The sequence below is a fragment of the Myripristis murdjan genome, chromosome 9, assembly GCF_902150065.1.
Source record: "Myripristis murdjan chromosome 9, fMyrMur1.1, whole genome shotgun sequence".
NCBI lineage: Eukaryota > Metazoa > Chordata > Actinopteri > Holocentriformes > Holocentridae > Myripristis > Myripristis murdjan.
The window spans coordinates 10,170,337-10,195,792 of NC_043988.1; the positions used below are offsets into that span (position 1 = coordinate 10,170,337).

The 25,456-nt window shown below is 41.6% G+C and overlaps 1 protein-coding gene across 2 annotated transcripts in view; it reads right to left on the reverse strand.

Annotated features, from left to right (window-relative positions):
* Nucleotides 1–25,074, reverse strand: part of adgrd1 (adhesion G protein-coupled receptor D1) — a 29,812-nt gene extending 4,738 nt beyond the window's left edge. Inside the window, exons 1-19 of one of the 2 annotated variants that reach the window (XM_030060988.1) lie at nt 24,651–25,074; nt 24,487–24,523; nt 23,942–24,058; nt 23,036–23,134; nt 22,422–22,544; nt 22,093–22,269; nt 20,364–20,621; nt 19,047–19,114; nt 18,278–18,430; nt 18,106–18,156; nt 17,263–17,386; nt 16,775–16,882; nt 15,317–15,392; nt 14,229–14,370; nt 4,047–4,120; nt 3,315–3,438; nt 1,353–1,456; nt 1,013–1,124; nt 594–747 (exon numbers count right to left, since the gene is read on the reverse strand). In XM_030060988.1, the coding sequence (XP_029916848.1) occupies nt 594–747; nt 1,013–1,124; nt 1,353–1,456; nt 3,315–3,438; nt 4,047–4,120; nt 14,229–14,370; nt 15,317–15,392; nt 16,775–16,882; nt 17,263–17,386; nt 18,106–18,156; nt 18,278–18,430; nt 19,047–19,114; nt 20,364–20,621; nt 22,093–22,269; nt 22,422–22,544; nt 23,036–23,134; nt 23,942–24,058; nt 24,487–24,523; nt 24,651–24,704 (2,155 nt within the window). In that variant the 5' untranslated portion in view covers nt 24,705–25,074. The remainder of the gene's footprint in view (nt 1–593; nt 748–1,012; nt 1,125–1,352; nt 1,457–3,314; nt 3,439–4,046; nt 4,121–14,228; nt 14,371–15,316; nt 15,393–16,774; nt 16,883–17,262; nt 17,387–18,105; nt 18,157–18,277; nt 18,431–19,046; nt 19,115–20,363; nt 20,622–22,092; nt 22,270–22,421; nt 22,545–23,035; nt 23,135–23,941; nt 24,059–24,486; nt 24,524–24,650) is intronic. The other variant, XM_030060989.1, reaches the window with a different exon arrangement.
* Between the last annotated feature and the right edge of the window lie 382 nt (nt 25,075–25,456).

Sequence of the window (25,456 nt, forward strand, 5' to 3'; positions counted from 1 at the left end):
CTAATTTAAAATGTACTCAGAATTAAAGTTAATGAGTTCTTTTTTCAAAACAGTAACTGTGAAAGGGGCAATCTTTTCCATGCAGTTATGAAATGATGAGAGTACGCGGTTCAGACTAAATTCTTTTTAAGGTGTATTCTGCAAAATTGCTGGGGGTTAGTTGAAGTGAGGGCCCTGTAGACTCAACTAACAAATGCAGAATAACTGTAGTATGATGATTGAGTATGTGGTTCTTATCACCAGGACAGCTCACTGATATTATTCCCTTTTTTCCCACTCTTATTCCATGTTTTTGCCAGCTTAGTCTAATAAATGGTCCTTACTTCCATCGACCATCTGCAGGTTCCACAATCTGTCACTGATCATTTGTGATGTAATTTAAAATGCAATGTAGTATAAAACTCAAGCACAAGTGTATCTAATAAAAAGTAAAAGTAAAATTGCTGACTTTAAAAAATACTCAAAGAAGTACAAGTACACAAAAAAGCTACTCAATTACAGTAACATGAGTAATATAATTAGTTACTTCCACCTCCATAACCATATGATTTAGGAATTTAGGAGTGTACATAAGGTCCACTAAGAAGATGTACCCCAGCCGATGCCATAGTAGTAGAAGTGTTTGCTGCCCTCAGAGCCGAACACCTTGACCACCATGCTGTAGAGGTGGAGGCCCTCCACCAGCATCCAGGCAAAGGCGCTCAGGAAGAAGAAGTGAAGCAGGACTGCCATCACCTTACAGGGCAGCTGGGACAGGAGACAGGATCAGGCTCTTAGCATCAGAATGCAGATACAACCCTCAACCCTCATATTCCTCATCATTACCATCACCATCAACATTATTTGCCCTTGTTATCTTCATCATCAACATAATCGTCATTATCCTCCTGCTCTGACTCATCAACAACATTGCTGTTCTTCTTATTATGTGGCTTATCTTCCACCTCCTTCTCTTCATCCGCATGAGTGTGACACGTCTGAATCTCATCTTTGAAGCACCGTGAGTACGTACCGTTCCCGGGCTGAAGCGAGAGCTGATGAGCAGTAAGATCTCAGCCACCAGGATGGCGAAGGACAGGTTGGCGTGGATGTGGTAGCGCTGGTTACGTATGGTACTCACTGACCTGCAGAACAACCGAGGGACGTCACGTCATGTCATAGGAAGGCAGACAAATGCATTGCGTTGCATACTGCACACAAACAACTTCAAAACATAAACTTAAAAATGCATGGATTATGAAAGTTTAAATAAATGTACAAACATTTATATTTTATTAATAAAAGATCCCAAATCCCAAATCATGAAACTATTAAATGATTGTATATGACTGTGACTGAGTTATAATACTCACGACAGGACAGCAAAGGTGACCAGAGTGATGGCAAGACAGAGTATGGAGATGGAGCAGCCGACATAACCTATGGTGGATAGTGCCATCTGGTGGACATCGCCAATCTGTGTATGGGGGGGAGACACATCATAGGTGATGCTACTCACAATATCAAAACGAGATAACATGTAAAAACATAAACATAATTATTCTGCTTACATGTTGATTTAAAGATAATCAGTGGTACTGCCCACGCACATGCAAAGTTTAAAACAGCAAAGTTAAGTGGAAGTGGTACAACACTGCTCCCTATAGGCTGTTGTGAAATGCTATGTTCCTTAAAACATGGCAGCATCTAGGATATTGTTTTATAAGCCGTGTCTCCTCTCTTCCGTACACTAAACCAGTCCAACCTTCCAGAGCTGTTTGATTCAGTCTCCTGTGGTAGACTGGAAGCCAGGAAATTTAAATGGGGCTCTGTAGAGTTGATGATGACCACAACAGTGAGCTATCAGGCAGGCTACATGAATATCTGATCTGATTGTAATAAAATTGGGTAAAATGGCACATTTCCTCCAGTGTAAAAACATAATACACTGAATTAACTTAGAATCACAACAAATCCTATTGCGTTTCGCAAAGTCAAGGTCAAAATGCCCAAAATAGAAGGATGGGAAAGTCTCACTTTTCTGGATAAGAGATATTAATATACTGTGTAGGCATTAATTATTTTTAGATGAATGTTTTAATATTTTTGTCATAAATATCGGTTCCCACTTGTATCAAACCGGTGACTGTCAATGTACAAGGCAAACATTTCCCGTCAAAAAGTTCTGCCTTCTTACGGTTTTGAGATATATACACAACATACATTGTCAGACGAGTCAAGGACAGACAGTAGTAATTGTGTCTGTCCATATGCTTAAATCTGTGGCGCATGGCCCAGTGCATTGATGTTGTTTTTGACTTTAAGCTATTTTGAGGGTTTGGGTTTGATTCTCCATTAAATCTCTTCACATGTGCCTTGTCATTAGCAGGGCTGAGAAGTCTGAACCATCCAGAATAGGGAGACGTGGGATGTTCCCCAGCAGCTGAGGGATGAGGCAGCCCACTAATTAGAGACTGGCCGAGGGAAAGTATAGCATCAAATAGACTTCTGTTACTTAAATACAGCACTGGCCCACTTCGCTGCAAAAAGGACTCCACTTCTCTATTTAAAGAAGCGATCCGTGATGCTGACCATACTCCCATGGTGCATATTCTGGTATAACAGAGAATAGACAATGATGACAATGTACACAGAGTTGGCATTGTACGTCATTGAGTAAGAGCGTCAGCTAAATTCAGATAATGTGAATGTGTTCTATACATTGGAAATATTATGAAGAACAGCATTTACTGAGTAAGTGAGCAGCAGTGGCGTAAATGTTAACCCAAATCTTTCACAGGGATAGTTTCTGGTCTCTTGAGAGACTGTGGTCCTTGAGGAATGGACCACTGACCTTTGCAGTGACCCGAAAGAACCACACTTAATCATGGCTGTCCACAGTACTTCTCTATAAAACCACCAGCAAAACCAACATTGTTACTGTGTAGGTCTGCTCACAATTGACCTACAGGGAGGAATGGCAAACTGTCCAAAAGCAGCAGTGGGGCCTCTGGGTGGTGGGTTGCTGTGTGGTAAACCACTGCCTCCTGTCCAATTACACCCCTACAAATCTAGTTATGTACTGTGGAACAGACAAGAACATACAGGGAGAAGCTCACTATGGAATCAGGGTGGTGTAGCAGGACAATGCTCCCAGCAAAAAGCAACAAAGTGAGACACAGGGTCCACCTCCATTCAAAAAAATTCTGACAGCAGATTTTACATGGTTAAAGGAAAAATACTATTACAGTTAGAATTACTACTTAAAACCTCCTAGAAAGGCATACTTCCTGTCCTGCGCATCATCATCTTAACGCGAGGCCAAAGCCACATACCTTTATGGGCACCACTTGCATAAGAATGGCAAAGTTGGTGAGGTGGTTGCACAGACACACAGAGTATGTCATGTTGCCACCTGAGCGCACACAGCCCTCATTGGACCAAACTCCCTCCTTTGAACTGAAAAAGGAGATAATTAAATTAACTTGTGGAGGCTAAGAAATTATTCAGTGGTTTTGCAGATAACATACTACACATACTTTTCTTAACAAGCAAAAACACACAGAAAAACACTTAGGGTTATCCTAGGAACACTGCAGGCTGGGAATATTCAACATGATCCCTTGTGGGAGGCGTGCTGAGCATATTTTGCAGAATTAAACATCTGACAGGGCAATCCAATAATTCACATTTTCTTGAACCTCAGGGTGAAGGGGAGTAAGGAGAGGAAGTCTTTGAAGCCAAATAAAACACACTCCCTTTTAAAATGATTTATGGTTTCTAAAGAGTGTTTTGGCTCCATTTATCAGATCACCATATTTTCGCAGAAGGTTGGTGCATACCATTTCTCAAGATACAACAAGCTGAAACAGCAATGTGGATGTCTTTGATATAAATACCAAAAACTAAATAAAGCTTTCCAGACCTTTGAAAAGCCTTCACTTAAAAAAAAAAGAAAACGCAAATTTGCCCATAAAGACAAAAGCATACCTTTGGGACTAAGTATTAACATTGAATGGTGCTGATAAGTGTAACATGCTGTACATATGTCATTTACAGAGACCCACCTATAATCCAAGAAGGCACAGTAGAGGAAGACTTTATTGCTTGCATTTAAAGCTTGGTTTTGCTGGTCTTTGCTCTGAAAAGGAAAAGGAAAAGAAAACATAGCTTATTCTGTTGCTAAAACAATGCTTTAATTGCCAGGATAAATAATGTGATACAGTGAAAATGAACTTTTTGATTCTACTGGCTGATTGATGACAATTAAATTACAAGCTTTTAGCTTAGTCACATAACTCAGAGTAACCTGTTAGGAACATGTGTTTTAATCCAGGAGAGGAGCTGGACTAAATTAGCAGTGCTCCTTCTTCACTGCCCATTGGCTTTTCTAAGTACCCATATACTCAATAGGAGCATTAGAGCTGGATGTATTAAAACTAAAAATACTCTGCAGCTTGCTTTTGGACACGAAGAGGAATACACCACCTCATTACTTCTGTTTTTGATACAAAAAGAAAACGCTTCACTGGTGTTTTGATGCCAATAATCATCTAAAGAAAACTTCATCATAACCAGTCAGACATCATAACAATGGAAACACAAAACAAAGATCAGAGCTCACTAAAGGTGATTATTACATTGAGCAAGATTCCCCACTGTCCTCAGAAATCTTATTTGATTATAACTCACTTTTTCCACGTAATTCCTTAATATGAGATTTGGATTCCCTAGAGACAGTGAGCTAATGGCTAAAGTGCAAGAATGCAGTAATTAGGGCTTGGCCCTGGTTTCAGGTTAAACCTCTACCCTCCTCAATCTGTCATCTGAGGAAAACAACACTTTCGCTGGCTGGCTAAGCGTACACTGGGAGACTACACACCTCTCGTTATTCCCTGAGCCCAGAGCCTCTCAGACTGGATAAGTGTATGTTGAGATGGACTATGTCTGCACTATTTCCTTCTGGAAAAAGTGAGAGTGAGAGTGAAACTGACAGTCAGGCTGTCTGTTTCCTGGCCCATAGGCTAAATGATTCATATTACAAAGCATAGCACAATACATTGACTTCATTGTGTAACCAAATAGTTGTTCTCAATTTATCTGTTTTGCACATACAGCTCTTTAGTCACTGTGTATTGTGACCCTCAAGAAGAATACGTAGATGGATATTGACGTGACGCATCGAAGTAGGCAGGACAACAAGCTCCAGCACCATGAGGAGCCATAAATGCAGCCCTTCATCATGGGCAGGCGGCTGGCTTTAAGGAGCTGTGAGCGACCCTGTGGGTGAATTTACTGGTCCCCTGCGGGCTTTAATAACTCACATTTCTTGTTGGGTGTAAATGAAAGCAGATGGAAGAGAGGACTGTAACAGGCATCCGCTTGCAGCTGAGAGTGAGAGGGCACATTCGCACACTGTAACCGTCGCTTTACAGTGACATATTTGCTCTCCACAACCACTGAACCTTTGATGCAGCTTTGTTATTGAAGAGAGACTAATTATCTGCGTTGAGCTCAAAACGTAAACCCCGCCTCATGAGACACAGTCCATCGCTATCAAACCCTGACATGCACCAGATGCAAAAGAAAAAAAAAAAAAAATTCATCAACTAGTAGACCATCACACATGCGAGGAGTGCTGGTTGGCCGCTGTTCCCCTGTAGCAACTGTCTGTTTGTGGTATACCCAGTGTGTGTTTCTGAGTTGATATCTGAGGAGAGGGACATGGATCTGAAAGTCACTGGTGAGTGTTAGAATGCACTCAGAGATCTGGCCAGGCTTTGAGCGTACGCCGTTGTTCCCTGGTGCCCTGAGGCCTCAGCATCTACCAGCCAAGACTGCAGCTGGCGCTCCAACTCTTTATTAATAACAGAAGGCCAGCAAGGACCGCCTTGGAAATCACTTTGAGCCTCGTAAGAAGAAGAGACTCAGAGAGGAAGAGAGAGAGAAAAACAGCTGCAGGAGATGTAGAAAGAAAAGAGATACAGAGTGACAGGCAGATAAAGGTGGAGAATCCATGAGAGAGGGGGCGATAAATCGCGAATTGTGAAGGTGTTTCTGGGGCTTCTCTGTCTTATTTGGTGCAGCTGTCAACTACAGCTCCTTCAGCTGCAATTCAATGACCTATGGGTTTTAAAATAAGGAAACAGTCATACTCAAAAAGGAAGAAGTCATATCTCAGAAAGTAAAAAGATATTTTCCCCCGTACTCCTGGAGCAAGCTATCCATCCAAGTAATTTTTGTGTGTGTGATTTGGTGAGGCTTCTGTCGACACACCCCAACAAAATGGGACTAGAAGGGTACTCTTTTGTGGATATTTCCAGCAAACTCCATCTAGCCACCTTTCATTTATAGTCATTGTGGGCAGATAGATACAGTTTGCTGAGAAGGAATAGGGGAGATTGTGACTGAAAACCTTGAAAAATCATACAAACTATTTAGACGGATAGATCGCACTGGTGGTAAGTGTTAAAATGTCTATCTTGTTTGTTTGTTTTTTGGGTGAACTATTCCCGTAAATTCCTGGAGTACTGGCCTTACCAGGAGTTTATAGTTAATACTGACTGAGACTCAGATGTACCGGTAGACATAGAGAATGCACCAGTTGCAGGGGGACCAAAGTAAAGGGCGATGCAGCTCTTTTGGAGTGAACAAAGCACTTTTCAGTCGCCATGTTGTCATTATTACGTCTGTCACATGACTGTGCATTGCAATCTCTGCACAAGAATTTGGAGGAGATTCTGTGCCATATCCTGATGATTAATGGTAACACACACCATCCCCACAGCCCCTTTCCACCATCTCACCAATCTGTTGCTATGGTGAAACAATGACCTTCAATGTGTGCCCTGCCAACTGGAGAAATGCTGGCTACCGTCTGATATGTCTATCCCTCTAATCCAAAGCAAATGTTGTCCTTTTGCCGCTTAATGACTGTGTTGAGCCTGTTGGGCACAATGATGAGGAATGAAAATACACACTCTCATGCATCACATCTACATATAAGCCTTACATGACATACCCGGCAATTTGTGTAAACGCATGGAGCTCCGCTCTCCTCTGTGGTGACTTCCAGACCTCCCATGACTGGCAGAGCTAGAAGCCAAAACCTCTGAGGTTGTGCTCACTGCACCAAACTCCGACAGCATACGCCTCTTCAGATTCCAAGACATCAGGTTATTGCAGGCTAAATTAAATCTTAGTTTTTGACAGCTGGTTCTCAAGTAAGGTGTAAGTGAAGTGAAGATGGAGAAAGCTGCAAACCAGCCACCACCATTATTCTTTCAACCGAGTCAATTCAATACACATAGACTAATGCTGCAGACACACAACCCAAACCCACAGCTGCAGCAGTAGTCTGTCACATACAGACAGTGTGTATGCACACATACACATACAGTTTCAAACAACATCACATTACTTACAGAGCTATGAAAATGCTGTTGAAGTTTTACTTCAAAATTGTTTTGTTTTCATCCCACTTGATTATGAGTTTAGAAAATTCAGCTTCTGTCATAAGTTAACTTTCAGTTTGTTCTAGTTCTAGTTTGTTCCCAACTCCCAGCTCTCAACCTCAAAACTGCAAAAAGACATGCATGTTTTTTGTTGTTGTTGTTGTTGTTGTTTTTTAAATCTTGTAAACAGTGGTTAACATGCTTCCTCTTGCTTTCAAGGCATGCAGATTAAAAGGCAAATTTCCACTACACTGGAATTTTTTTCAATCAAATCTGACTGCAAAGTGCACAAAAGAGAAATATCGCCTAAAATTCACATTCTCTTTATAGTCTGAATAAATCCCACACACACCCGCTCATTCCATTCAGTGCTGGCACAGTGACATTCAGCCTCAAGTGCTGTAAGGCATATTTCAAGAGCAATGAAGTCTAAATAAAGGTTGTGGTTGTGCTAAATTTAAAAACCAGTGAAAAATTACACAACACTATGAGTGCGAATAAGTCGGCGATCTTCTCTTTTTCCCTCAAATGTTCCAACATATTTCGGAACACGGAGTGCCAGAGTGTAATTTCGGCTGCACTTTCTGAGCTGCATGTGGTATAGATATAATTTCTTAACAGTGTAACTGCCAGCAGGGACCACAAGAGCATCAGAACCATAAAAATTGAATGGCTCATTAAATTTCTATGATCAGAACTCATCAGTCACACTTTAAACCAAACAATATTTTATTTAAAGCTACAGTGAATGTCCCTCAAGGTGGAAGTGTTTAAATCATTGGGGAAAAGGCTTTGTTTGCACAGGAGGCAAGAGAATAAAAGACATGTAGGAGTTTCTAAACAGGTTTTAGCTGTGGTTTCTTTGTTCTGCGTAATGTTATAAAGGCCATACATGCAATTCCCAAAAGCAACATTGACCGTTGTTAATATTAGTAAGTAAAGGAAACACTTTATTGCAGTATGTCTGGGAACGGCACACAGAGGTATGGTGAAACACTATCCCATCCAGCAGGCTCAAAGGACCCAACCACAGCACAACATCTGACCTTGAGTCTGTTAAGAAACCCTATTAAATGAAGGTTGCTCAATCAAAATCACTCACTTGACATTTTTAAAAATCACTAGTCAACCGATATCAAACCAGCAAAACAGCATAACATTTTGGCCTTGTCAGAATGCTCAACCTGGAGAAAAAAATACCCACAAAACCATCTTATATTCAACATAGTGAAACACCCTATTGATCAGCAGACACAAAATGAAATTCAGACAGGGCACAGACCCCAGCACTAATAATGGGCCTTTACAAACTGGTTACTGACAGCACCATAGGGTCTGACTGGAGCCCATCACCACACACAGCATGTGGAGTAGTGATCTGAAGCACAACCCAACTGGCCTTGAGTGAGATCATTACATCAGGGGAAATGTAATAAGACGTGCAGCTGTGGTTTCGGCTTGGTCTCTGAGGTCGACACTCAAAACAACCGTGTAAGTGTTGATAGGTGTGCAGAGGTCGAAGAAAACTGGAGACAATTAAACTACATCAGAGGTACAAAGACCATGACGATAAACATGGCTTCAAAACAACACACATGGTATTTGCTTTTTTTTCCATGTAGACTACACTCACAGGTTATGACATCTTTTAAATGGGCGTGTAGGGGGTGGTGCATGTGTGTGTGTGTGTGTGTGTGTTGGTTGTTATGATATTTTTGCTAGTGGTTGGCTGGTAGTATTAGTAGCCCCGCCCTCTTCTCTAAAACAACTGGGTCCAATTCAGATTGGCTTTTTGGTTTGTTTGTTTATTTGTTATTTTCCACAAAGAACCTCACAGTATAGTAAGAGGTACCACCACCATCTTTTGACTTAAATAGCACCAGAAACTGCATCATACATGCCAAAACTAGGAAAGTGTTTTTCAACCCCTTAAATTAAAGCTGAAAGTCTGCACTTCAATCATGTCTTGATTACTCCATTTCACTGTGGTGGTGTACAGGGGCAAAATTATGAATATTGTCTCACTGTCCAAATACTTATGGACCTAACTGTAGGATCCAAGTGGCATGAGGGTAGAAGCTCTTCTTGAGCTTCTTGGCCTGGTGTGTCTGGTACCTTCTTCTTGACTGCAGTAGGGAAAAAGGGTAGGGCTGTTATCCGGGTGGCTGAGATCTTTAATGATTCTTCCAGCCTTATTCTTGCAACGCCTGGTGTAAATGTCCATCAAGCAGGGTAGAGCACCGCCTATTGTGTGTTGAGCCAAATGAAAAACTCTTTGCAGGGCCTTGTGGTCCTGTTCAGTGCTGTTTCTGTACCAGGTAGTGATGTTCCCCATCAGGAAGCTCTCTATTGTGCAGGAGCAGAAATTTTCTTAAGTATCTGAGGTGAAGCTTCTGCCTTTCTCACCACTGAGTCAGTATGCAGCGCCCAGTTCATGCCCTCGGTGATGTGGAGACAAGGACTCACTGCTATTAAGCAGGGAGTTGTTCCTTCCCCATTCCTTCCCAAAGTCCATTATCAGCTCCTTAGTCTTGCTGATGTTCAGGAGAAGGCTGTTTTATTGTCATCTGTGATCAGGCCCACAACAGATGTGTTCTCATTAAATTTGATGATGGTGTTTGAGTTGAAAGTGGCTACACAGTCGTGTGTACTGGGAGTACAGCAGGCAGCTCAAAACTCAGCCCTGGGGTGATACACTGTTAAGGATGAGGGTAGAAGAGGTGTGTCCACCTGCCCCCGACTCCCGGGGTTTGCCCCTCAGGAAGTCAAGAATCCACATGCTCAGTGAGGTGTTTAATCCCAGGTCTTTGAACTTTGTAACAATTGTGGAAGGAACTATGGTGTTAAACACTGAACTGTAGTCAATGAACAGTAATCTCACATAGCTCCCTTTCTTGGCTAGGTGAGATAAGGTGTTGGGGAGGATGTGTGCTATGGCATCTTCCGTCGAGCTGTTGGGGTGGTATAGGTAAACTACAGAGGGTCCAGTGTGCTGGGTGGTGAGGAGCAAATGCAATCCTCGTCAAGCAGTTCAAAGCACTTCATCACTACAGAGGTGAGTACTGGTCGACTGTCATTCAGGCAGGCTGGTCTAGTTTTTTTGGGCGCAGGAATGATGGTAGACTTGTTGAAGTATGTAGGTATGACAGACTGAGCCTGAGACAGGTTGAATATCATTGTGAACACTGGCAGTAGTTGGTCAGCACATAGTTTGAGGATCCACCCACCGATGCCATCTGGTCCTGCCACAAGCTAGGGTGTCATAACCACAGGAAAATATGTTTGCATTCTTACTTTGAAAGTTGTTCTCCTTTTACTCACATTAAGTACTGAGTATTGCCAGCAAAACCTTGATATAGACAGAATCAGAGCCAAGGCCTTTTTCTGCTGTCCCCGGGAGTCAATTTGGAGCTCTGTTTTGCTTAGCGTGTAGTGAGAGGTGGTGGTGGGGCGTTGGTGGTAGTGTGGATGGAGTGGTGATAGAGAGGGGGCGGTGAATGGGAGGAGTGGTAACGGGAGACTCTAAATGCAAAGCTTTTGGCAAGGCGAGTATAGCAATAGCCAGACTTCCATCTGTGATTGATCAGTATGCTGGCTCATACAGCCTGTAGTTGTGTGTGTGTGTGTGTGTGTGTGTGTGTGTGTGTGTGTGTGTGTGTGTGTGTGTGTGTGCGTGTGTAGTGTGTGTGTATGTCAGTGTATGGCTGAGTGTGGGTGGTTGAGAGAGAGAGAGAGAGGGAGAGAGGGGGAGTAACTTACCCACAAGATTTAAGCTGGGCGTGTGCTGAGAGTTATAAAAAGACTGGCAATAAAGGGTGGTTATTATTGTGGCAGAAAAGACTGATACCAGCATCAACTTACATGATTAATAGATTGGGTATCAGAAAGCTTTAAATAGCCTCTGTGTGTTTATTTCCACAGTTGCTGAACAATTAATCCATTATTGTCCGCACTTATTAGGAAGCTCCAACAAGTCTAGACGCCTTTGTAAACATAAGCCACCCACTCTCTCTTCCCCTGACCTCTTTCCTGCCTTTCCCACCAAACTCTCCCTTTTATGTTCTTTAAATTATGGGAGGGAACCAGGAAACTAAGTGGAATGTTCAAAATCTAGCCAATAACAGGTTTTTTCCTAATCAATTGGTGAATATTCGAATATTGGTTGCATATCAGTGATATCTATACATTCAAGAAGTGTATTTAAAATTTTAAATCTTCAGCTTTTTATATTCTTTCTAAATAGAAATGATTACATACAAAGGCAACATTTTGAATGAAATGAGGTGAAAGTGAACACTGGTATGGGGGACAAAAAGAGGCCTCCAGCACTCCTCCTGTGTTACCTCCCCATTCCACCGTTCCCCTTGGCCCTTGTTCTGGAGCCGCCAAACTAACACACTGCTTTATTAGCCTGTAAAGTCAGGTCCCGCTTGTCAAAATCTGGTTTTTGAATCCTTTCAGTTTTGACCCTAAAAATCAGCTTCGCTCATGAAATCAATCTTTCCATTCGTTCACTTCATACCATCAGTGTGATACTTTGAAGGAAGAAGAAGACAGGGAGGAGGAGGAGGACAAGGAGGAGGTGTTGGGGGTTTTATGTATGTATTAATGTTTAACTACAGACCCCAGTGCCCACCCCCTCTCCTCCTCTCTCCTCAGGCCCTCCCAAACCAAACCCTGGTCAGACAGTAACAATAAATCACTGGTGGAGCCAGGGTCCAATCAGCACGGCAGCTGAATGGCGTGAGAAAGCTAGCGGGCCTCAAACAGACCTGATAACACCTTGTCTGGGTATCAGGCCTGCTGCACAACACATAACCCATGAAGGCGGCACCTCGGCCCTGACCCAGTCAGCTGGGAATGGCATGACCTCACTTGGGTGTTTTGGTGATCTCAGAGGGCATCAATCAACAGAGCAAGGTTGTACAGACACCGACCACATGGCTCTGACCTTGTGAGCTGCTGCTACCTGCTACGACCCAAGGTTGTTATGGGTCTGTGAATCCATCAATCCATGGTACAGTACATTTTATCATGGCAGGTGTCAGATAAAGAAAATGGATGACTGTCTGGATTGGAATCATGCCAGTAGATGACAGTTTGTACAGCTGAGTTGGTACACAGGTCCTTTTGTAACCAAGACAGCATTAGGAGAACCAAGAAATATGGGGGAGCTGACAGGTCTTTGCCTCAAAGACAGTTCTCCTACTGGGTTTTAATGAAGTCACTGGGTGCTTGTCTCCTCTCTGGGGCTAAACAGAGAGGTCAACCACAAATCACTTGCTCCAGACCACTGGACCAGTGCCATAGGAGGCCGTTTTCGGGGCTTGACTTGTGCACACAGTAAAGAGCGGCATAAACAATGATGGGAAAGGTCTGCCACATACTGAGTGAGCAGCTCTCCCTACCTCCAACTTAGAAGGTGATAAGTATCTAACAGCTGCCAAAGACATAAAAATTCCAAAAATAGTCACTTTTTGACCAAATCCATCTGAAGGCCTACGCAGCAAACCAGCAATAGCAAAACAGCCCTTTTTCTGGATATGGTCACAGCCAAATGTGCTCTGTGCCAAATCATGATGCAACCCCTAAATATAAATGCAGGTCTAAGCTGTATAGCTTAATGTAAGTTGAAAAGAAGAGTGCTGGCACAGTTCGTTCTAATCAGTATGGGTTAGCAATAAGTTCAACAGCCTTAGCTTATTTGTAATGTGGTCGAGAGGAAAGAATGTAAGAAAGACTGATTTATCCTTACATCAGACATAAAGGCAATCCAACTAAAATAGAAACACCTTGAATCAACATGCAGCAGAGCTGGTGAGCATCTCCAGCACTCCTATAACAAAGGAGATTATAAGCTCTCTCCCATGGTGTCTGCTAAAACAAACACAGTAATCATTGTCACAGGAACCAGGCCAGATAATTGCAGCATAAACATTTATTTCACTAGGGAAAATGAAGGCAAACAAAGCAATATTGCCATGGTTTCACAAAGCCGCATGGTTTTCATTTGTACTCTTAAGAGAGAGGGGGGAAAAAACTATTGGTGATTCACTTTAATAGAAAGTGAACAGTTCTTAACTGAAAACCATCGGACTTACATATTCTGAAATGACCAGCCTACTTTACATCTAGTGGGACTCTGGGATTTACTCATTATTTTTCTATGATACATAATTATATTATTCACAAATTGAGGTGAGTAGAATAGCTTCACATTCACAGCCCTATTATTGTGCAGACTATGGCTGTGAAGTACTCTGACACACTTCTGATTTAAACATGTAGGCAAGCAAATTCAATACACATTTTAAAAGTTAATTTTCATTATGGGTTACAAATGCGTTTCCCATGGAAAACTGGCAACGTGTTTTCAAAGTCCTTGCCACAAAGCAGGGAAGAAAAATATGTTGTTCATAAAGGCAAGTTATTGTTCATTTCAAAGGGCCGTTGCCCACAGTTCAAATGTCCATAATCAAGCTTGCTTTCAGGAGGCCACATGCTCTGCGAGGGAAAATTGAGATGCGCTAATGAAAACCAAAGTAAGTTTCCCTCTTTGTGTTGGTGGGTACCCAGTTGCAAGAGCCTTGGTCAGTGATCGACGCTCATCTTCTTACATAAGAGCAGGCCGAAAATAGAGCTGATGGCTTTCATATGGGGGGATCCAACTATTGCAGCCACAAGCAAACCACCGACCCTCTGCCCTCTGATAAGATAAATATCCCACATGCGGCAACTGCGCTGGCCATGTGGAAAACGTAAACTGAGTTACATGTGGTAAAAGCAGACTCTTACCAGGATGTGGGTGAGGACGATCTTGATGAGTGGTGCTCCAGAGAGGTTGACTGACAGGGCCGGTGAAGGCTCCACCTTCAGAGAGATGAGACAGCTGGCCACCTGGATCTTGTGGTCCTTGAAGTCAGTTGCTTCATTAATCCTGACAGAGGAAGAAATAAGAGAAACAGCGAGACAGGAATAAAGACAGAATCAGACACAGTTGGATAAATCAGTAGAAACCCACTCTGATCTGGCATTAACATCTAAACACTGTCCCAGAACAGTAGCATGAAAGTGGGACTTTGATCTATCTGTCTTTGTTATAAATCACACTGACAACCCACAGTGTTGCATCACTAGTTTTCCATGGTCATCAGATATGTGGCATTAGGATTGTACAAGTGTCACCCTTCTATCATCATACAAGGGGACATTCTCACCCATGGGGCAGTTGAGCAGCAGGACAGCCATATTAAAAACAATCAATCACAAGCTTCGCTATCAAATACTAACTATGTGACACACTGTCACAAACGCAGGTTGCTTATGACTGTAAATTCAAAGGGTAAATAACATGTATGAGGAGGAAAAACAGGTCTTTTAAACGCTGTTATCAAAGTTTAGGTAAAAATAAACACTGCTGTTTTAGCAGAACTAATTGGCCCAGTGATGGGAAAATAACTGAGGAGGGCAAATGGATATGTGGTGCTAATAGCAGGGTGTATCAGTCGGTGTAGGGTGAGTGATGAGATGAGAGATAGGCGGGAGGACAGATAAGCGCCTGGCCCCAGGCACCAGCCGTTCTTTTGCTTCAGGAAGCACGCGCTTTGGTACCAGGGGACCCGACCCCCCCCCCCCCACAGAGGAAGTGCTTCTGGTTGATGCTGAGGGCATTTAGTGCTGTAACATCTTAGGCCATCTGAGAGATTTATAATTCCATTGACTTAACAGTAAACAATTTTGTTTACAGTATACCTTTGTGACTAAGATTTACCAAAAACCATGACTAAAAAGTTTCTATTTTAGGTGCTGTTCTGCAAATAGTTAGCATACTTTAAGGCTGGTTTAAGGGTATCTGATTTTTGACACTGGCCACTCTATCTTACCTGGTCTTGATAGGGCTGATCTCTTTGTAATAGCTGTGTATGTTGTGGTAGAAGAGGCCGACGATGGTGGTTTGAGCTAAGTGATGGAGGGAGAGAGAGCACAGTCAAAGGTGAAAGGTATAGGCAGAGGGCTGCAAATGTAATGCAGCGCTGCTAAAATGCTCACAAGGAAGGGAAGTTAATTAACGTGGCCTTGCTGCCTCAGGTTGGCACCAGCAGGCTAATAGGAGAACTGTAGGCTCACACAAGGGTGAAAGGGAGAGGGCTGCAAACCACGTGGATGTTGGGAAATCTTATGAAAGCTGAATGACTTAACCAGTAGAGTAGGAGGTCTGCACCCCTCCCCCTGCTCTGACCCATCATCCAGCTCGGTCCCACCTTAATACTGCAAGATAAACAATAAAATTGGAGGAAATCCTTGATGGTCTTGTTCCTCTTGTTAAAGGCCCTCTACCCCGGTCCACTTAGTGTGACAGCAAAAGCTGTTTGATTTCTAACAGATGTATGGAAAGCTATATGCTGTAAAACATAAATGTTTTTGACCCGCTAATGAATCATTTCAACAGAATGCCTCCCATCAGGTCCCACAAGAGATCACTTGGTGGCAAGTTAGCATGTACAACTTTCCTAAGGAAGAGAAAGAATAAGAGAAAACGCAATAAAGTGTCTTAACACACCAATGTGTAGTGCTTTAATTGGGATATAAAACCTCCCCTTGGAGCCTTTCATGCAGGCAGCCAGGTATTCAGACCCATGAGTTAACTCAGTCCTGGCTCTAATGTGTCAGCAATAACATCTATATTCCATTTCTGATAATAGTATTTTAATGTATTATTAAAACAGTTTATTCCAATGTTAGTATGGCAACACAGTGCATGTAGGGGCCAGATGGAGCCGAGGGAATCTGACCTGAACACAGAGTCAAACAAACAGAGTTTTAATGCCCACCATAATTACTGCTTTCCCTCACTCCCACCATGGCAAAAAAGTGAGCTAAGTAAATAAATGAGTTCACTGTGTGAGTTAAAGTCTATTCTTTTTAATGAGGGAGGTAAGTGGAGAAAAAGTGCTCTCTCTCATTCTCTCTATTTTGAATAAAAGAATAACTGCCAACATTAAAGTCATAGCTGGATTTCTACATTGTACCATAAAGCCACACAAAAGCCCTCATGGTGCTCCTGTCCTACATTTTATGCTATGTTAAAACTCTTAAATCTCTGCATCATAAATTACTGGCCAATAACAAGAGCCTCTCAGTTGGACAATTTTCTCTTGGCAGAATCAGTGCAGGACTAATGTGGAGTATTCACACTCAACTTATAGAAGCTACCACTCTGTGTGTTATTTTAGACATAAAACCCTCAAACTGGGAAGTGTTTGCTTTGTATGGAATCAGGGACACACAAAACATGTCATGGACAGTGAATGTGATGTGTAATGTTGACACAAAAAACTCACACTGCATGGTGAAAGCCTCCCCAGGAACTGAGATGTAGCTCTTGCCCTGCATGGGGAAGCGGTAATGCGGCAGGTTGTAGTTCTGCGGGAACTTCATCAGAGAGTAGTCTGTGGATTCAGAGGTTGTAAAGAGCGAGAACTGTTGACTCCAAGGAAGAGGGGAATGGACTCGAGATCAACAGGCAACAGAGCTATCTGCTTTTTCATGGGTGGATCAAAGATGTCATGCAACCCTTGGGAGAAAGACACAAGCAAGCCTGTCCACTGGCAAACAAAATATTATGCAAAAAAAGGACCCACACCCATGAGAGGTGGGGTGGAGGGGGGTTGACATGTGCTTATCTGACCCCATCTATCCTCTTGTCTTATTAGAATAAGAAAACGCATGAGGTCAGCTTAACGCTCTGTGTCTTTCTTTCCTAACCATGTCTCCCTCAAACAAACTACAACCAGTGAATCACCTTATCGAGAGCTGACATGATGCTGACCTGCAACGAGAGTTGTTCCGCCCAGGGAGATGAGAGAGTTCGGGCTGGGCTCCAGGATAGTCACCATGTGTTCCATCACTCTGTCCACTGTCTCAATCAGGCCGCTGACCACAGGGGTGGACTGCTGCTCAACAACAAAAATGTCATACATCTTAAAATGTATTAACTAACCAAATCATACCAAATTTAAAAACGTAAATTGTGATAAGCTCATGAGCCAAGAAAAGACATGCCTAGATTATTATTGTAAACATTTTGTGTTTTCTGTCTGAGATATTTTTTTCTGTCCCATGACAGAGCAGACTGAGAAATTTCTTGAATCTGAACAGAGAGGGTGATCGCAGGGGACTTTGCTGAACAAGTCCAGCATTCTCATACACTGTGAACATCTGTTTCAGCTTGCTCATATGCACAACAACCATGTTTGCTCTGAGTGCCTGATGCACTGCAAACCACAAATTTGCCCAAAATGTCCTCCAGGCAATACTGTGCCTGCATGTGTGACCACCAAGCTTAGGTCAGGATGGGTAGACAGTACAAAGATGACACAAATTTCTATGCAAAGCATTGTTCAGTACAACAGTACAATCACAAAGTTTAAACAACTATAGCTGCTCCCAGATGTTTTATCCCACTGCAGTCCTGTATAGTTCAGTAGCTATAGAATTGCACTAACCCTGCCAGGTAGCATTATCCCTGCTGCCAAATGCACCAAAATATGTGGTATTAGAAATTGAAACCCATGGCATTCTAAAGTGCTTTGGATTAAAATGTTCATCAAATTGCATATGCTATGTTATGTCATGTTTGAAGATTTCACAACAACAGTGTGATCTCATTTACCTCTGGCATCCCTGGAGAAGACAGCACTTCCTCTACGCTTTTGAGAAAATCCTGGGTGGAAGAAACCGCACATAATGGAAAAGTTGCATCATACGCACATGGGTGGGCACTGCATCTGAGTGTGAAGTGATTTTGCATGTGTATGCATGTTCTTTAGTGTCTTCCTTGCTACCTGAGTGAGGTTGTTGGCAGTATCGTAGGGAATGGTCCTGTTGGGCAGGCGCGGGTCCCAGAAGCCCAACATGGGCATGGACAGCGGTTCTTGGGAGCTTTGGAGTTCCTCACGCTTACTGCTGATGACAGGCGGACTCACTTCAGTGGCTCTCTGGGGAGGCAACACATCAGGCATCAAACAGCCTTTACTATCAAGAGATAGTTTGTGAGAGAGCAACGAGTTCCAACACACACAGGATGTTTAATGTGACTGCTGGCCTGAGTTGGTGGAATACTCTATGGTAGGGACTTGAAGTGTTTCAGAGTGCTGCTCTTTCTCAGCTTCGTGCCCTACGGGGAGCCATTTTATGCGTAGTGTTGAACAGCTGTCTCTACTTTCTCCTTTTCCGTCCTGCTTTTTTCTACCTCCACAACGGGCCCTTTAATAAACAGGACAAGTCCATTCACATGTGCTCTCAATATCCTTTTTTTAAACCCCAATTCCTCAACCTTCAAAGAAAACAATAGTTTAATAAGAAATGAACTGTTCGCGTTTATGACGGTTCAAGCAAAAGGTCTCCACCTCATTTCCTGGATGACTTTTGTGCGTGTTTTGACCCAGAGGAATTTATTCAAATGCAACATATCTTACCAAACCATTTCTAAGTGGATACTTGTAAAGAAAATCTCGGTAGTTCACAAAGATAGCCCTAATAATGTTGGTTACATATTACTTCTAGCCTTTTATGACAGACTGGAAGGTATTGAGTCAAAGTGAATAAACTCACAATTGTTGGCATAGTTGAAGTGGCTTGTTTGGGGGCGTTGGGTGTTGTGGGAGAAACGATGGCTTGACCTGTGGACAGAACATGAAGGACTCTTTGAAAATGGGAAACACAATGGTGGCTTGTAACATGGCTGAATTTCTGTTGCATTTCCCCTGCTATAAAAGCGTTGGTAGATTTCCATATATCTCTCCTATAATGTGGCTCCATTTGTTCGGCATCCAATTTGAACAGTTTACGATGCTTGGATCAGGCTGCGCTATGTAGGGAGATAGATTATAACCTCCACAGAACTTTGATAATCAACCATATTAACACTCAAAGCTACTGTATGATGCTGAGAGATGCTGGACACATTTTATGTCCTTGTTGTCATTTAATAAAAACAGTACCACAGCTACCAGAAAATGGCCATATATGGATGTTTATTACAGGTATCAGTATGAGTTATTCCTGCTCTTCTTTGGTTCGCTGCAACATTTTATATGTGTGCTCTGGAAATAAATATTTTTCTGTAACCATAACAGTCTTGCTCTTTGTGTCTGGTAATGGTCTATGAAATATATTGCTTTTGGTAATGGTTTTAAAGAAGAAATCAAGGCAGCCCGCTCTTTAAGCTTCACACATTATGACCAGTTGAAGCCCACAACTTTACCAGACACACAATGGAACAGACAGCCCACACCCTCACTAACCTGAATGATTCACATGCAGCGAAAAGTGATTCATCTTTTTCACTAAATGTCATTTTACCAGGATCTGGACAACATTTCCCAGGCTACCAAGGAGATTTGATTTGAGACATTATCATACAGCACAATCATATTTTCCCAAAATCTAGTAAATGCCAACGTGATTTTTTGTCTATTTACGGCACTCTAATACTGTCCAAAAAGATACTGTAGTCTGTACACAGAGAAAAAAACAAAAACACACAATTTGGTATTTGGTTTTGTCATAGTTTGTTATGATGTGTCATTTTAAATGAAAATGGTATGCCCCCTGCAACCTACATGCCTCCACACCCTGACAAATACTTATAAGGCAGAAAAATGTCAGACACAGGCACTGATATGGTGGAAGGTCAAGAAAATGTTTTGTGCAAGAGGCATGTGAGACAATTTGAAAGGGGGTATATTTGTAGAGTTTAATGTCTTGTTGTCATGCATGAATGCCGTGGATGGAATGTAGCGAGGAAAAGGACGGAAATTGCTTTTTAACCCCTATCTCTGCACAGTCAAGGGAGGAGAAATGTTATACCAGACATTTCATATCGGAAAAGTGAAAGGAAATGCTTTCCATTGGACAGTGATGTCCTACCTATGGCAGCGTTGTAGTACTGCAGGATCTCATTGGGTGAAAGGGCCCTTTCCCAAATGATAAACTCATCAAAGGCGCCTGTGACATAGTGGCCGTAACCTTGCTCATTGCCAGTTCCAATGACGAGGTTGGGGTATGGGTCGCCATAGTTCTCAGACATGCTGCCAGTGGGGTCACCAATACTGAAGGTCCCATTGATGTAGACCTTCAGACCATCTTTCCTAGTCCATGTAAAGAGAATGTGGGTCCAGAAAGGGCCTGAAGGAGGAATAATAATAATAATAAAAAAAATATATTACTTTTAAGTAGCACTTCATTCAGGTGTAAAAAATGCTTTACAAATGACAAACAAAGCTAAATAAAATCAGAGATAAAAGGGAAAAAAGAAAAAGGATATCATCAAAAACAGTCACTAGTGAAGGTCTTCATCTCAAAGCTTGTTTTGTTGGTAGACAGTAATGACATACAGACAGCTTCCCTGATGGTGACACAGTGGAACAAGATTGCTTTCTCCATATGTCTCTAAGATTTTATTTGTCCGTTTTTGCCCTTCCTACCCAGATCAACGCTGTGTGCCCACCAGGGCTGAGGGCCAGAGTCTGTTCTGGCCCCGCAGACTCCCCAAGTGATGTTTACAACACAAAATTCTTCAAAGAAGAAATTACTTCCCCTAAGCTTCTCTGTGGTAAATCGACAATAAGGGGAGCACCCAAGACAATACATTCACTGTCTGAAAACACTTCTGCCAGAGGAGCAAAACAGCCAAAACACATCTATGCCTTTGTGGTTAGCTCAAATATAAACCATATGTGCTGGAGACCACCCCTCACTTACACGTCTCCACTCTCTTTCTTGCTTTTTTTTTTTTTTTTTTTTTTAATTTCAGGACATGTTTCTATGTAGACTGTAACATTTATACTCTCCACTGACGTTACATTACATCGGTCACAGGACATCTACAGGTTTCATAATCTGCGACCTGCAAAAGCTTTTTCTCACTAGCATGAACCGAGAGACAGAACTAACACATTTTGAGATTATGTTGTGAAATTGCAGCATGTTACACTGTATGAGAACCAGATGATGTTTGATCCTCAGTAATTGAATGTGAAAATCAAACCTGCCCTCTGAGTTATGACGCCTCTTGAAAATAACCTTAGGTAATTGTAGCAAAAACAAAGATGACAGCAGTCATTTGAGAACATCATTTTTGCTAAAATTCTGACCTGTAATGTTATATTCTACATGGTTCACATGTTCTCTCCCTCTCTCTCTTTCTCTCTCTTGAACAGGTTTAATCTTGATAGAATCTAAACACTATGTTCCATTGCATGATGTAAAAAATCTTCGATTGTCACACTCTGACCCATGTTGCAATTCTCATTGCATCAGGCTTGTCTTTTACAAATCACCAAAGCTGGACAACATTATCTCTCTTTAAGCAAGAAGGCAAATAAGAGATGACCACATCTTATTATATATCAATCATAATTGTATGTTTTGTGATAAAAGAAAAAAATATTCATAAAATTCATCCTAGACTTGCCATATCAACTGTCTGTGGCTACATCTGGTTTCAATTGACCAAACCATGAGTATAATAGCATAACTTACAGTTTAAGGCTGAAAATATGAAATCCTCTCAGACCAAAACACATTCCTCATGGATGCATATGGGAAACTCACAAATAAAAGAACAGGGTGTAACACAAAAACACAGTCATACTACCTGGGGTGCTGATATTAGCCTTCCATCTCTTGTTATTGCCTCTGGTGTAAAACTCCACATATCCTCCAAAGGGATTGGCATAGACAGAGAAACCGTTGGAAATAACTTTCCCTCCAGACGCTACAGCGAAACGTGACTGTACTTCATGGTTTTTCCAAAAAAAGGAAAAGGTAATCCCTGCAATATTATTAAAAAACTCATTATATTTAAAATGCCACTATTTCGCTTTTGCCACTTTATCATATGTGTAAATTACTAGAATAAATTGCTCTGTAATAATTGACAAGTTACAATGAAATTTGCCAATAAGGAGTGAAGTGGCTACTCACCCTTTGGGCCACACAAAGTAGGGTCACTAATGCAAGAGTTCTGGTAGCTTCCAAAGTGGAGAAATGTAGCACCGTTGTCTCCATTTAGAAAAATGCCCTTGTTGACCATTCCCTCAACAATGTCTGCAGGAAAACAAAAGGTCAAGGAGCCTTAAAATAGGGAGCAGCATGTCCTAAAACCAGCAGGTCTGCTTTGAGTTAGACATACTCAGAAAAGTCATCTCTCTGCTTGTCTAGTTATCCAGACTTTCTAAATCCTCAACTAATCCCGAATTATTGCTGTCTTTCAAACTGATAACAGCTTATAATATACATTCAACAGTAGATTTCATTTTTTTTTTTTCCTGCGTTACACTAATAGCTGTACACTGAAGCTAGCAGGTTTTGAGCTGTAGTTACATTCCAAACTTTAATGACTGGACATCCAAAGAACAAATATAGCTGAAAAACAAAAACTACTCATCTCCTCCTGCAAATATGAAGTGCCAGTTACAAGAGAATAGCTTGAACATTCAGGTCAGCTCTAGTGAGCTCTATGACGATACAAAGAAGACAACAGAGGACAGCGGGTGACAATGCACAAATACATTTCAGTGAGCATGAGTGATCCTCACCTACTGTTGCAGAAATGTTAGTGTAGGCAGAGTCATTGGTATACACATAGGAAGAGTTATGGGAGGAAGGGAGCACAGTGTGGTTGTGGATTCTGAGAGCTGGACAAACAGACAAAGAAGAGAAATAGTGATTGACACACAGACGCAAAACAGAAGACACAAGAGAACAGTGAGAGACAGACAATTGGAGCCAATGGGAGGGATGTGGTGCACAGGTATAAGATAGAGTGATGCTGAGCTCAGTGCACGGTGGCAGTGCTCAAGGAGGTACAACTCATTTCCCCTTCACCTGAGGACTTCTCCTAAACTCAGAGTGAATCACAAGAGGAAATACTCCGCACATCATTCTGAAGTCTATACCTGATCCCTCTTTAAATTCACATCTTGAAAAACTTCAGTTACAATGACTGATGTGGCTTTATAACTATGGATGGTTGCAAACTCAATGTGTGGGGGGAAAAAAGGTAAATGTCTTTTGGGTAATTTGAAATAAATTTTCATTACAGTGATCAGTATGTTCTGTCTGTCCTTGACCAAACTGAAAACAAATCTGGAAGATTTGCATCACATATTCTAGTGCTGATCTGCCTCTGAGCTCTTTATCCCACTTTTACGACCTCTGAATTAAGAGATATGCGATGTAATGCAGCACTGCAAATTACAATAAATTACCTCACATGCTAGGCCTTTTATTTTGGTATAACAGGCCTAATTCCAACATATAGGAGCTTTGATCACAGCACTACCTTTAAAAGCAAGTATTTGGTGGCTTTAGAACAGCAAAGTGCCGTGGCTGGAAGGTGGGTGGTGAACAACAGCTGAAGACCATGCGAATAGCAATGGAAAAAGACTGATATCTGCATGGTGCAATCCCCTGATTATATACGTGCAAGTATATATACATACTTATATTACTTCCGTTAACATGACCTGGTCTGTTTCCAATCTGGTCCCACAGCTCATGGATCCCGTCCACAGCATCCAGAGGCCAATAATGTGAGGCCGTGGCCAACACCTGCAGGCCTGGATGGAGAGTTCATGGGTAAACAAGAATCCAGAAGGGGCTTTTCCCCTAATCAAGCTCAATAACATTACTCAAAACTTGTTATTTTCCTGGCGTTCTGCTGTAGATTTTTGGGAATTAAAAGATTGAACCAAACAGCTGTTAAAGTTGTTTATGCAGACCTTTCTTTTTTAATAAGAACGGTAAACAAAACAATTAAATTTACTGGGCTGGAAATAAGTACTTGGCCAAACTTACATATTATCTTCACTTTTTGGTTATGTAATTTGTTACAGTGGTTCATACGTTGTATCTTAAAATTTTGGTAACTTAGAAGAATCAATCAATAAATAAAATACAGGAAAAGAAAATATATTTTGGAAATAATATGAACAAGTAATAAAAGTTTCAATCACATCATCTACACAAAAATCAGTTTTCTTATTACCTGGATGCTTGAAAGGTTGTACCACTTGACCATAAACCTGTGAAGAAATCATACATACTCATACAGGCTAAACACATTTTTTTTTTTTTTTTTTTTGGTAATACAACAAGGTTATGAATAAATACAGTTGTCTTAAATTGCATTTTATTTCTTTACTAGCTTACCTTAATACAGGAGACAGTGGCTGTAAAAAGGTAAATTTGAAATAAAGATTCCATAGTTCTTTGAAATTTTGACTTCAATCATATATAGTGTACAACGTAAGAATTGTTAAATCCACAAATGAAGATGAATCCAAGAGGAGTCACTCATTATTCCAAGGTGCTGAAAACTGACGATCAGTCCATGTGTCCAGTAAAATAACAATAATAATAATAATAATAAATAAATAAAAAGACAAGAGAAACAAAAAGGACAAGTTTAATCTTCTGGCATGCGGCAGAAAAAGTGCAGGAGCTGAACTTTCATGATAAGGTCTTTAGTCCAAAACACACATCCATGCAGAAGTTTGTAATCCGTTCCTCTAGAAGTGAACTTTATTCCTTGATGTGACTGCTACTTGTTTCTTGGAGTTTGTTCTGTGTCTGTATCTGGAAATTGCAAGGAGTAGAGAAATTCTCCGTGGAGGCGTATTGGGTTGCTGGACTGGACGTGGGAATTCAAAACGTGATGTCATTTTTGGATCATCTGAGGAGGGGCGTTAGAGCTGTGCGTAAATGGCATTTTTTGTGCGTAATTGGAGATTGCGCGGCGCATGAATGAGATCAGGTTCTGCACTCTGTGGCCCAAATACAATTCAGAGTAAATAAAACAAAACAAATAAGCATAAACGCGAACTCTAGTTACTAACCTAATTTGGATTTTGGCATAAGCTATTAAACAACACCCTGGACCGGAAACAAGAAACGGAGATGCTACTGAGGACGGGCTGTAATGGTCTACTGGGACGCAGACGTGCTCTGGAGTCACA